The sequence below is a fragment of the Neoarius graeffei genome, chromosome 9 (assembly GCF_027579695.1).
Source record: "Neoarius graeffei isolate fNeoGra1 chromosome 9, fNeoGra1.pri, whole genome shotgun sequence".
In the NCBI taxonomy this organism is placed as follows: Eukaryota; Metazoa; Chordata; class Actinopteri; order Siluriformes; family Ariidae; genus Neoarius; species Neoarius graeffei.
The window spans coordinates 45688604-45702282 of NC_083577.1; the positions used below are offsets into that span (position 1 = coordinate 45688604).

The 13679-nt window shown below is 42.6% G+C and overlaps 1 protein-coding gene across 1 annotated transcript in view; it reads left to right on the forward strand.

Moving 5' to 3' along the window:
- The window catches only part of xpo4 (exportin 4), a 73045-nt gene that overhangs the window by 54675 nt on the left and 4691 nt on the right, over positions 1-13679 (forward strand). The window contains exons 14-22 of the mRNA XM_060929604.1: positions 3673-3832; positions 4040-4209; positions 4780-4954; positions 7722-8015; positions 11499-11679; positions 11843-11961; positions 12079-12209; positions 12480-12597; positions 12699-12791. Of these exons, the coding sequence (XP_060785587.1) occupies positions 3673-3832; positions 4040-4209; positions 4780-4954; positions 7722-8015; positions 11499-11679; positions 11843-11961; positions 12079-12209; positions 12480-12597; positions 12699-12791 (1441 nt within the window). The remainder of the gene's footprint in view (positions 1-3672; positions 3833-4039; positions 4210-4779; positions 4955-7721; positions 8016-11498; positions 11680-11842; positions 11962-12078; positions 12210-12479; positions 12598-12698; positions 12792-13679) is intronic.

A 13679-nucleotide genomic window follows, 5' to 3' on the forward strand; every position in this document is an offset into this window, starting at 1 on the left:
CATGGTGTTTTATATATGCAGTGCTTAAATATCCATACTGTGATGTGACCTTAGGACAACCAGTCCATGACTGTCAGTGGCTTACCTCTGTGTAATGTCAAATGAATGCTATTTCCATGCCAGACAGAGCATCTAGTCATCAGCTGTTGTACAGCAGGCCCATCACTCGGCCTGCAGCGCTGGCCAGTAAAACATGCAGACTTTAGCAGCAGGAAATGGTTCCTGTGTGTACAGGGGTGGTGCAGTATATAGTGTCTAATCTGCCCTGGTAGCAGCGGCAGTACTATTGCCCAGTGGGGAATGTCATGGCCATATGCCAGGCAGAGTGGCCACGCGAGTAGCAGCCTGACCCTGGCGCCAGCCGAGTCTCTAATGCCACGCTGCACGCGTTATTCAATTAGAGCCAGGACAGGTGCAGTGCTGAGAGAGCGGAATAGCGGAAGTTTATGAATGGAGAGCAGAGGGGGTTTGAGGTGACTGAAGGGTGTGTTAACTTTTAAACAGATCTGATTTTAAGTTGTCTGACCTATTTCTAGTTTTTAAATGTCTCTAGGCCATTTAGTAGGAGGAAATTTATAAGCATATCAGACAACTGTGCTTGCTTGGGTAAAGACAGTACTGTAATGTAGCACAATGTTCAAATGCCAAGTGTAGAACTAGAGTCGAGGTCTGTTTTGTTGTGGGCTATGTTCAGTATTCTGATAGGGCTTTATCTCCAGACCTTTGTCAGTGATTTTGGGGGGGGAGATGGGGGAGAGAGTATGGAGGTCAGGGCTGAGGAATTGAAAGGATGCTGTGTTGATGGGTTTGTGATGGGTTCAGCAGTAGGAGAGCTTTGAGGAACAGTAAGAGAGAATGGCAGCAGGGTAAAGGATTTGGAGAGACAGTAGGTTGGTGACTCGGGGTTGGATGGAGGATTTGGAAAGACAGTGGGCTGAAGGATTAAATTTCCTAATAACAGCATCCTGACCCCACAGCTCTGAAATGTCAATGGGGTTTGTTTTTGCAAACAATGTAAACCATTTGCCTGTGCTGCCCTGGCTCTTGAGAGAAGGCATGTCTCCTTTACGGGTCATTAATCTGCAGTAAGCCTTTTCTTGCGTATCCTTTTCTTTCCACTGGAGGTGGAACAAAAGTGTCAGTGTGCTTTTTAGATTTTTAATTCATTTGCATTACACTACCGTTCAAAAGTTTGGGGTCACCCAGACAATTTTGTGTTTTCCATGAAAAGTCACACTTTTATTTACCACCATAAGTTGTAAAATGAATAGAAAATATAATCAAGACATTTTTCTGGCCATTTTGAGCATTTAATCGACCCCACAAATGTGATGCTCCCAGAAACTCAATCTGCTCAAAGGAAGGTCAGTTTTATAGCTTCTCTAAAGAGCTCAACTGTTTTCAGCTGTGCTAACATGATTGTACAAGGGTTTTCTAATCATCCATTAGCCTTCTGAGGCAATGAGCAAACACATTGTACCATTAGAACACTGGAGTGAGAGTTGCTGGAAATGGGCCTCTATACACCTATGGCGATATTGCACCAAAAACCAGACATTTAGTAGAATTTAGCTAGAATAGTCATTTACCACATTAGCAATGCAGCGGTCTCAAAAGTAGCCGGTCACCGGCGGCAAATCGGCGGCTATGGCTTGTTATGCCGCCGGCTATCGTCAGTCGAGTCACAAAATTTAATATGAAATATTTATGACAGCAAAAAAAGTTGTGAACGTAAATTACATCCACTGTGTCATGTATGTCCGTTGCCGCGTCAACTGTGTTTACATCCTCGACACGAGTGCAGCCATTACTGCCGCCTGTGTTGCCAGATTGGGAGGTTTCCCGCCCAATCTGGGCGGTTTTAAGTGCATTTTGGCGGGTTTTGAACATATTTTGGGCTGTAAAACGTCAGCAGTATCTGGCAACATATTTTTTTACTTATTACAAGAAATTAATGGATGCCAATGTTTTTGCCAAAATGGTATTTTATTTTCCATTGTTTAGGCAGCTTCAGCACCATACTGTGAGAGTCTGTTCAAATTGTTTTTTTTCTTCTATGAAGCCTGAGCCATTTATTTTATTAGTTTATAATTATTGTTTAATTTAGTCTTCAGGAGAGACTGCCTGCACACAGCACTAGTATTAATAGTTTTTTTTCTTCCATGAAAGCTGAGGCATTTATATTATATTTTAAGGTAACTTCATGTTGTGTTGAGGTTCTCTGCACTTTAACTTTTGAACCAACAGGTGCATTTGGATAAGTAAAGCCTATTTTTCTGCATTTTTGTAGTCCTGGTAATCTTTTATATTGGTAAAGTTGTTTATAGGATCATTTCTCAGTGTCTGTTTTTTTAATCAATAGTTTTTCAGTAATAACTTAATATTTAACATATCACTCAATTTTAAACAACCCCTGCGCTTCCCCCATAGTCTCCAAAATTTCTGTGGGAAACACTGGCGTGCGTAACAACGTTAATCAAGCTTAAGCTAGACGACCCGCCTCAAATACCCGTCCCGGGTAAATGTTATCCCAATTTTAGATGGCCTGTTCCAAACCATCCCACCCCATGAAAAATTCGTACTTGCAACTCTCTCTCTCTCTCTCTCTCTCTCTCTCTCTCTCTCTCTCTCTCTCTCTCTGTGTGTGTGTGTGTGTGTGTGTGTGTGTGTATATATATATCCCTGCACGCTTTGCGTGCATTATGTCTGCCGCTGGCAGACATTTTACCATTTTGCACCCTGCTGTAAATTATTTGTACCCTGCTATTCTCCCAAACTTTGAAGCCCCTGGCAATGTATAGAGTGGATTTCTGATTAGTTTAAAGTGATCTTCATTGAAAAGAACAGTGCTTTTCTTTCAAAAATAAGGAACTTTCAAAGTGACCCCAAACTTTTGAACGGTAGTGTATCTTCTTACTGAGATGCAGTTAAAGCTATAAAGTGACTAGAAAATCATTAGCACTATTAATAACTAGTATGATTTTCTATACGGGGCAGTATTCATAAAGCACATTTGAGTGCATAAAGTTCGTTCTTGAAGGTTGAATGAACGAAGGAGAGATTTGGTCCTGTCTTTACATCCGAGTTTCATCTTGATTCTTTGTATTTAGGACCACTTTTTGCACGTCTTTGCTACACTGCTACTTTCATTATGCATGATAATGTTCAGCAGTGTTCTAACATGGAATCATCATTCACTGAGCAATTTCAGATTATAAATGAGAGAATTTCTGCATTCATCAGTAGTGAACAGTGGTCTGTATTGTTTGGAAACAGACGTTTGTGTCGGGATGAACAATTCAAGCCACTGTTGTCTGTATTAGTGTGTGATTTTGGCACAAGTTAGCTGAATTAGTGGTTGTGAAGCTCAAAAAACAAACAAATGCAACCTCACTTTTTTGTGTTTTCCAAAGCCACACCCCAAAACACATGCACATGTGCTGTCTGGGCTAGAATGCATAAATGTTAGGACAAGAGGAGGAGCTTTTTTTCAGTTGATGTTCACCATGATGGGCAGATGAATCCTTTTTGTGGAGTGCAGTAGAGATGTGGGAACCTCACTAAATACTAGAGAAGTGTTCTGACCTAAACATTAATCCCACCTCTGATTTGTCATAAAAATGTCAGGTTGTAAGATTCAGTAAGAGCTGTTCGTCCTCGCTCTCCTCTCAGGTTGTTATCAGCAGTGTTGAGGACATCAGAGGTGGAGTCTCGGGCGACACGGGCAAGTCTAACAGAGCTGTTGAGCCCTCAGATGGGTAAAGACATCGTGTGGTTTCTGCGGCGCTGGGCCAAAACATACTTACTTGTGGATGAGAAACTGTATGGTCAGGTGAGCTCTGAATATTTTGAATAGAAAACTGGGATTCATGGACCTTCATTATTTTGAGATGCTAGTAATTGTGTAAAGATGAACATGACACCAAGTCTTGACCTTTTTTACGAAACATTTTTTTTCTCAAGTTGTACTGTCGTGTTTTTTTTGTTTGTTTGTTTGTTTTTTGTCGTCCCCCCCCCCCCTTTCCCTTCCTGCCTTTAGATCAGTATGCCCCTAAGCACAGCATTTGGGGCTGACACTGAGGGGGCTCAGTGGATTGTGGGGTACCTGCTAGAGAAGGTGATAAACAATCTCTCTGTATGGAGCTCTGAGCCTGACCTGGCAAATGACACCGTGGAACTATTGGTCACTCTTGTGGAAAAGAGAGAAAGGTACATGTAAATATTCTTGTGAAGATGAAGTGGGATCTAATATTTAAGAACTATGGATTCAGTCGTGTATTTATTTCTGTATGGTTTGCACCACCTGTTGGTGAACTCGTAGTAGTGCTCTGAAAGTAACGAGCAATAAAATATATTTTTGGATATCAGTACTGGTTTTTTTTTTTGGGGGGGGGGGGGGGGGGGGTTGTTTTTTTTTTTTTTCTTCAATTTACTCCATCTACTGAATCTGGAGTCATCTAGAGGCAGTTGGCAATGAGGTTTAGAATTGAGGGGCTAAGAACATGCTGTTTACCCCATAATTTACAAACTGTAAAGACTAAACTGTTACTTAGTGTGCTTTAATGTAATGCATACAGTATCGAAGCTGGTTGTTTGGGTTTTTACTTGCAGTAATTTTTGTGATGTTGGAAACCAGTTGAAACTGGGTTAATTTGAGTAAAGGGGAGTATAAAGATCAAAATTCGATGAAGCAGCTATGGATCTTGTCATCTGCTGCTGCTGCTGCAAAAAAAGTTTAATTTCATCATATTTTACTTCCTGTCCTGTTCTGTCCGTCAGAGCAAACATCGTGGTGCAATGTGAGAACTGGTGGAGTCTGGCCAAGCAGTTTGCCAGTCGCAGTCCTCCGCTGCACCTGCTGTCAAGCCCAATCCAGCGCACGCTGATGAAGGCACTGGTCCTTGGAGGCTTTGCGCACATGGACTCTGACACGAAACAGCAGTACTGGGCAGAGGTCAGTGCACGTCTGCTTTGTCTGATTTAGGTTATTAATGTAATATGTGAGATAGGGTTGGGCGGTATTACGGTAAGAAGGTATCCCGAGGTATCCAAAAGTACCAACGGTATCGGTCTCATTACCGTCATTTAAAAAAATATATAATATCTAAATAAATATGGAGTACATGAGGTCATAATATAAAATAATAAATTGAAGATCATCCCGAATAACTGTGTGATCGTATTTTCACTAATTCTATCAATTTCCTAAAGAAGTTCTCATCGCGTGCAGGGTTGTTTATGTCGTTACCATGGCAACCCTGCGTGACATTTTGGAGTCTGACAGAAAGCTTCGCAAGAGACTGAGACCGGCGGTGTCATGGCTCAGATGGCTAAGGCACCGTACCATAAATCCGGGGACCCGGGTTCGATTCCGACCCGAGGTTATTTCCTGATCCCGTCTCTCTCTCCCCCGCTCATTTCCTGTCTCTCTATACTGTCCTATCTAAAAAAAAAAAAAAAAAAGAGACTGAGACCGCGGTTGAAAGATGGCAAGTCAAGATAACGAGTTAGTGGCAAAAAAAAATACAACATCGGCAGTGTGGCAGTATTTTGGTTTCAAACCAAACGAAAAATCTAATATGTCCCCTAAGGCACACCATAGCCTGGGGTACTCCACTTCCACGAGATCTCTCCAATGAGTTGTGTTTTGAGTAGGTTACATGAGTAACAACAAGGTAAAATAATATAACGTATGACATTTGGGATGTGGGTAATAAACGTCTGAAATGTCATCTACTGAAGAAACGGAAGAAAGCATCATAGCGTAAACTGTTAGGTTTCTGGTGGGAATTAGCAATGCGCTTGCTATCTTTGTTGGGTGTGTTAAACCGTATGGATTTAAGTGGAATAATTGTAAGGAGTTATGTGATCAAGACAACGTTTTAAGCAAGGTAAGGCCATTTGATTATTAATTTCCCCGCCATGGCATGACGTGGGCCCATATGATTTTGCCTTGTGCAGCTATCACGCATTTGAATTAGGTTCGCCTCATTTGCGCTGAAGAATATGGTTTATCGCGCAGTCTAAACGGACTTGGGTGTTGGTTGATTCTTTTTCTTTTTTTTATTTCCCATGCTTGAAAGGGTATGATCCTGCTCATCGTGTACTTTTTTTGATGGAGTAGGTGAAATAGTGCTGCAAATGGCGTTTCAACGCAGACATGTGTAAACGACAGTTGAATGCTATTTTCAAGATGAAGGAAGAGTTGCGTGATGCTTTGAAATATCTCTTAATGCTAGTGTTGCCACACGTCCAGGTTTTTCCGGGATTGTCCCGGTTTTTTGTGGAAAATGGAAAATGTCCAGGAAAATGGAATAACCTTCCCGGGACACGTTTTGTCCCGGTTTTTTACTTCCTCACATTATCCCCATTGAAATAAACACAAATCATTAATGTTTCTCGCAGCCACTTAACATATTAATAGTTTTCACGTAAGCGGGCATATTGTAGGCAGCTGCTTGTGTGGCCTCACCGAATGTTTGCGCACGCAGCCAGTCGCCGTTGCTAGGTGATCGTGGTCAATACAACGGCGGCCGCGCGAAATCAAAGATACTGGAATACCGTAATACCAAACAATAGGTGAGAGTTCCCTTGGTCGGTGCGCGAGTAGGCTGGCTGTCTACTTCCTATGTTCTGATTCTGATAAAGGCTGGTTCTAAAGCCTGGGCCAATTTCATCAATAAATGAATCATTAAATAAATCATTAAATATATCAAAAAAGAATGCCTGAACACTGGCGTGAGAAATGAATAAATCAGTTGTCCCAGTAACACAGCACCTCTCTCTTGTGATTAAAACAAAGGATTAGGGCTATTTGGTTTGATTATAGTCTAACTTTTAAAGTTCAGTTCTCCAGAGAAAAGGCTAAAACAACAACGAAGCAGACTGAGAGAAATTATATTGATTATATTTGTATTATTTTGATTTGGAAACGGAATGGGAGGAGAGACTCTTCAGGGGGCTGTTAGCCTACTATTAAATATTTGTTTAAAAAAAATTGGCGTCCAAATAAGATCATTCCTATATGAAATTATTTTTTGTAATAATATTTGTGGTAGTGCCCATTTAAGGGTTAAAAAGACAAAATTAATTTTAACTAAACGCCTAACTGCACCAGTTGAACTGTTTTATTTTTAAACGTGAACATTCACATAAGGCATCGTAGATGTGCGTGTCCGCAGCCCTCAACCCCCGCGCTCGTACGTGCGCGCAGGCGCGGCTGCCGACCGATGTGTCCCGGTTTTTTACAACTCAGATGTGGCAACCCTACTTAATGCACAAAATTCGCTTTGCTGCTTAATCCATACCACAATGCACACAATTCGCTATGCTGCTTTTAAATAGTACATTTGAGGCATAGGCGCACGTTACACAGTAGGCCGAAACAAAATATTATTTTTTTCTCGGTAATACCGTATACCCCGGGAAAACACAGAGACGGTTTAAAGGTATCAAAATTTGGATACCGCCCAACCCTAATGTGAGATGATAACTTTTTGGTATAGTAGTGTTCATACTGATTGGCAGTATGCTGATAGAAGTGATCTATTTCTATCCTACTGCGATTAAGCAAAACAACAAAGCCATTATGTGTGTCCTCACTTGTTTAGTTGGTATGGTGTTCCCGCAGAGCAGAAATGTGTATGGAACTGTTTCCTGATTGGGTAGAATCTATGTCCGGGACTACTACTTTTACACTTTGTCTCTTTTCTGTGTTCCAGGTGCTTCATCCACTCCAGCAACGCTTCCTGAACCTTATTAACCAAGAAAACTTTGCTCAGATCTGCCAGGAGGAGGCAGTGAAGCAGGAGATCGTGGCCACTCTGGAAGCCTTGTGTGGCATTGCAGAGGCTACTCAGATAGACAATGTGGCCTCTCTCTTCAGCTTCCTCATGGACTTCCTGTCTAGCTGTATTGGCTTAATGGAGGTCTACCAGAATTCACCAGAAACAGTCAACCTCATCATTGAGGTGTTTGTTGAGGTGGCCCATAAGCAAATCTGCTACCTGGGAGAGGTGGGTTACAGGGTGTTATGATGTTTATGGTGGCCTGGGAAAATCCTGCACATCATGAAATTGACTTGTGATTCTTAAAACTGCAACCTTTTCTTTACTGAAATGCATTTCTCTTTTTTGTGCATCTAAAAAAGGAATAGTTCGTAGCGTCTGCTTTCCCCTAAAAGTGGAAAAAGAGAAAATGGCATTTAAAGATTCCATTCTAACTATGGCACAGGAGCATTACAGACATTTTGACAGCTGGTTTCTGATCACACATTAAATGCATTTAGGCTTCTATCCATTTTGCTACCGGATATAGCTATCCAACAAGTTGATTAAAGTGTAACGTTCACTGTTGCCCCTTTTCCACCAAAGCAGTTCCAGGGCTGGTTTGGGGCCAGTGCGTAGTTTGGAACGGGGTTTTCTGTTTCCACTGACAAAGAACTGGCTCTGGGGCCAGAAAAAAACGGTTCCAGGCTAGCACCAACTCTCTGCTGGGCCAGAGGAAAGAACCGCTTACGTCAGCGGGGGGCGGAGTTGTTAAAACCGACAACAATAACAAGACCGCGAAAGATCGCCATTTTTAAGCGGCGAGAAGCAGCAGCTGTACAAACGCGAAGTCATCCATTATTATTATTGTTGCTGTTTCTTCCGTGTTGTTTTTGCTTTGATATTCGCACCAAGGTTTATGTAAACGTAGCGCTGTAACCGATGTGTACAGCGACGTAACTGACGTATACAGCGACGTAATGATGTGGCTCCGCTTAGCACCGCAAGCTATGGAAAAGCAAACTGGTTCTCAGCTGGCTCGCAAGTTGAACGAGTTGTGAACCAGCACCGGCCCCGAACCAGCCCTGGAACTGATTTGGTGGAAAAGGGGTATGTATGAAGAAATTACACTTATGGCCCTTTTCCACTACCCTTTTTCAGCTCACTTCAGCTCGCTTCAGCTCGCTTCAGCCCGACACGGCTCGCGTTTCGACTACCAAAAACCAGCACGACTCAGCTCGTTTCAGCCCTGCTTAGCCCCTAAAACTCGCACCGTTTTGGAGTGGGGCTGAAGCGAGCCAAACCGTGCTGACTGAGGTTGGGGGCGTGAGCAGACACTCCCCTGTGCACTGATTGGTGAGGAGGCGTGTCCTCACATGCCCACACACGCCCCGCGAGCGCGCTGGGATCTGTAAACACCGCAAACCCGGAAGAAGAATAATTACGAATTACGAGAATTTCTGAAGCCTTATGCGCCTCGCCTCATCTATACGCTCTTGCCAGTATCTGTTGGCGTTGTCAAGCCACAGCACCGAGACCAGCAACACTAACGACTCCATGTCCTCCATGTTTATTGTTTACTCTCCGGGTCATGAGACTACCGCTTCAAAGCTCACTGAATCAGTGACATACAGAGCATCGTGGACGAGTTCGCGGAGCGCAAGGCTCATCGTATGCCCTTCAAATAATGCGCGCAGTAGGCTATTGATGTTTTATTATGAGCCATGTACAGTATGTCGCCGAATGTTTTTTTGTTTCTGAGTTACATGTTCGTTTGAAGGACTTGATGTACTAAATAACATAGTTGCACCCGGTAGTGTTGAAATTGGTAAACACCGCAGTTGCGGACATTTTGTAGCCTAAAATGATGTTATGATAAGCTTTAATAAAGTGCCCGGTCATTTGCCCCGCCCCCGGCCCGGCTCTGACTTGTTCCGCCACTGTCACTGATGTCACTGTTTGCGCTGCTTAACGACATCACATGACGTCCACCCACTTTCGCTAACTCCACCCAATGTGTCCACCCACTTCCAACCAGCACGGTTCAGCGCGGTTGTAGTCGAAATGCAACTCCAACAGCCCCGCTCAGCTCGACTCGGCACGGCACGGCTCAGTCGCGTTTGTAGTGGAAAAGCGGCATTAGTAAACAAGGTTTTAGACATCTTTGGCCGGACTGGCTTAAGGGTCAGCCTGGTTTTCCCAGATCGCCATACAAGTACATTGCAACTCTGCTATAATGAACTCTCGTACTACGAAATTTCGCATATAACAAATTTTGTGTCCCCTGCTTTTAATGACAATGAGTCGGAGTCTTCCAAAAAAAAAATCGCTGATCCATGCACTCCTCTTCCCACCAGAGGCAAGCAATAAGCAATCGAGTCTGCAGTCAAGTTAATGTGTTAACGCCTTAAAACAAAGGCTTAAATAGCCTCAATTAGGTGTCGATCACTAACAGTTATCGAGGACGGCAATCATCGACTTAAATTAATCCCTTAAGGGGCATATCACGGGTAAATTCAAGAGCAAGATCAATGTAATTCTCCTATTTTATATTAAACTTTGGTCAAATATCTGTAACATTCTGCATTCTCTGCAATTTTTTTACGTTGCGCAATACCAGAAAAATTCAGTTGAAATCAAGCCATTTGAGGCGAATTGGTCCGCCTCTGAAAAAACTTGCCATTTGGATTTCCCGGCAAACGTTGATTTTCGTGACGTCGTGTGCGGGACGCCTCCCTCTGAACCCTATGTCAGCGCTGGTTTGTTTATGAGAAAACGACCTGGTGGTTTTCTGCAAATTTCTTCAACGTTATCGCGTAATTATTAAAATGGTTAACAGATGTATCGTAGGAGGGTGTAGCAACACCAATCTTGACGGGATTAGTCCTCATCATTTCCCAAAAGACCGGACAGTGAGAGAGAAATGGGAGCACTTGGTCTACACAGGCTGTGCACTGAGACTGTGCAAAGCTCTCGCAGCCTGCTGGCGCTTCCGCAGATAATGTCACGAATCTGGCTCCAGGCTCCCTTGGGATTTTTCCAGATGCATTTTATTTTATTTTTTTCTGCTGTAGACAGATGGCCTTGTGCAAAATTACCCTTCTGGATGAGTGTGTAAAGGGACATACTTTCATATATATAAAAAAAAAAACGAAATTGGTCCAGAATATGCACTTTAAAAGGACTTTATTTTACAAGCTAAAAGCAGTTTTACTTGAGTCTTTACTCCGTAAACATTGTTGTCATGGCTACTCGTAAACGTAAGATACTCTCTGTCAAAGACAAACTTCATATCCTGGACCATCTAACATGTGGTGAGAATACAACAAATTTGTCTAAAGAATATGGCATGACGACAAATTCAATTTCAACTTTTAAAGTAAAAGAGCTCCGAGACTTCGTCTATAATTGCAATCAGCATGATGGGCTGAAAAGAAGGATGATGTGGGAAGTAAATGACGGCGAATGTGACTTATTTCCTTTACTTCTTAGATATGCAAGTTAATTAAGTGTAAATATAAATTTTAAACACACTTGGTCTCGTTTTACGTGAGAGTGAGTGGTGTAACAAGTGGGTCCATTTCAGTATTACGAACTTTTTTGGTATAACGAGCTATTTGGACGTCCCCCAAGGAGTTCGTTATAACGGGGTCGCAGTGTATACAGTAATTAGATGTCCTCTTGGTATTTGTAAGTAAGCAGTTGCTATCAAGGAATCCGTTTTCCCTGCAGACTAAGTCTATGAAGCTGTATGAGGTGTGTCTGACACTGCTGCAAGTCTACTCAAAGAATAACCTGGGTCGTAAGAGGCTCGACGTGGCAGCAGAGGAAGACCAATACCAGGACCTGCTGCTCATCATGGAGCTCCTCACCAACCTGCTTTCCAAAGAGTTTATAGACTTTAGTGACACAGGTAAAGAGCACTTGGGCTGGGTTAGGAGCTCTCAGTCTCTCAACAGAAAAAAAAAATAGTTTATCCTGAAGTTTGTTTGTTTGATTTTATTTTTTACTTTTAATTTGATAACTATTGTAGACATGTTTGAATGTGCAGTGACATGGCTGTGTTTGTAAACCAGATGAGGTGTTTCGAGGGCAAGAGCAGAGTTCAGGAGCTGGCCGCACAGTGTCAGCGGCTGATGTGGTGCTATTTGGGGTCAACATTGTGCTGCCCCTCATGTCTCAGGACCTTCTGAAGGTGAGGCATTAATATCGTATTTTGTAACCAACGGTTCACATGACCCCATCTTCTGATTTGAACTGGTTGTAAGCTTGTACTATAGAAAATGCATTAAAAGCTTTCTCCTTTTTGTAGTTCCCATCTTTATGTAACCAGTACTATAAGCTCATCACATTCATCTGTGAGATTTTTCCCGAGAAGATCCCTCAGCTGCCAGAGGAGCTCTTCAAGAGCTTAATGTTCTCTCTTGAGTTGGGCATGACTTCGTATCCTTTCACTGCTTCAGTGTGTGCATTTGCTACATATGATTCCTGTCGGCGCATTATTTCAGACTGCTGATTATTCCTGATACCGATGAGAGCCTTTTGTATACGAGTATATTGTGTATGTATCTTATCCATGTATATCTTCAGACAACAGCAGTGGCAGCTGGAATTTGCTTGTCGCTACTATTTGATTTGTATTTAATTAGATAATGGTTGATGATGCTGTCATAAACTCATGGTCATACTTTCACCTTGACGTACACCGTGCAGAATGAGCTCGGAGATTAGTCAGTTGTGTCTGGAATCTCTGTCTCCATTGGCAGAGCAGTGTGCCAAAACACAGGAGAAAGACACTCCTTTATTTATTGCTACTCGACATTTCCTCAAGGTCATTGTTACGATAATGACTAATCACCTTTTTTTTTTTTTTACATTTTATTTGTTATATCTGACATTACCTTCTGTCTGTCTGTGTCTGTCCTTTTACAGCTGGTGTTTGATATGCTGGTACTGCAGAAGCACAACACTGAAATGACTGTGGCAGCTGGAGAAGCTCTCTATACACTTGTGTGCCTGCATCAGGTAAGTGTTGCTGTTTAATAAAGCTCTGAGTAGAACATTAGGACTAGCTATGATGACCAGAGCTCCATCCAAACACTCTGTATGCACTAAAGTCCATTAAAGTGTATGTAATGCCTTATTGTAATGCTTTAAAATGAATATCATTAGTAATGACCAAAATTAATTAATAAAGGGGGGGGGATAATATTAATTATTTTATTATCAAGCACAAACCTATCAATAAATCGTGGTGTCTGGATCCCGGAAAAAGGCAGCTTTGCCCCAGGGCTAATCTCACATGACGTCACGTGGAACCCCGGTTATCTGGGGCATTTCAGTTCATCTGACTCCATGCTTGTTTACTTGCTGAAATTAGATATTGTTGTTGGAATCTTATAAAAATAACTGTGAAAGCGCTGCGTTGTTTGGATGTTCAAATCCATATACAGCAGGACATTCAGTTCATGAATTTCGGAGAAATAACACTAATCTAAAGCGACAGTGGGTGAGGTTTGTGCAAACGAAGCGAGCAGATTTCGTGTTGCCTACTAATAATAAATCTGATTCATTAAGTGTTCACCACCACCAGAACGACCACATGGGAATTACTGGAGCAAAAAAGAAACCCATTTATTTAATAAATGACATTTGAGCTGGGCGGCACGGTGGCATAGTGGTTAGCGCTGTCGCCTCACAGCAAGAAGGTCCTGGGTTCGAGCCCCGTGGCCGGCGAGGGCCTTTCTGTGCGGAGTTTGCATGTTCTCCCCGTGTCCGCGTGGGTTTCCTCCGGGTGCTCCGGTTTCCCCCACAGTCCAAAGACATGCAGGTTAGGTTAACTGGTGACTCTAAATTGACCGTAGGTGTGAATGAGAGTGTGAATGGTTGTCTGTGTCTATGTGTCAGTCCTGT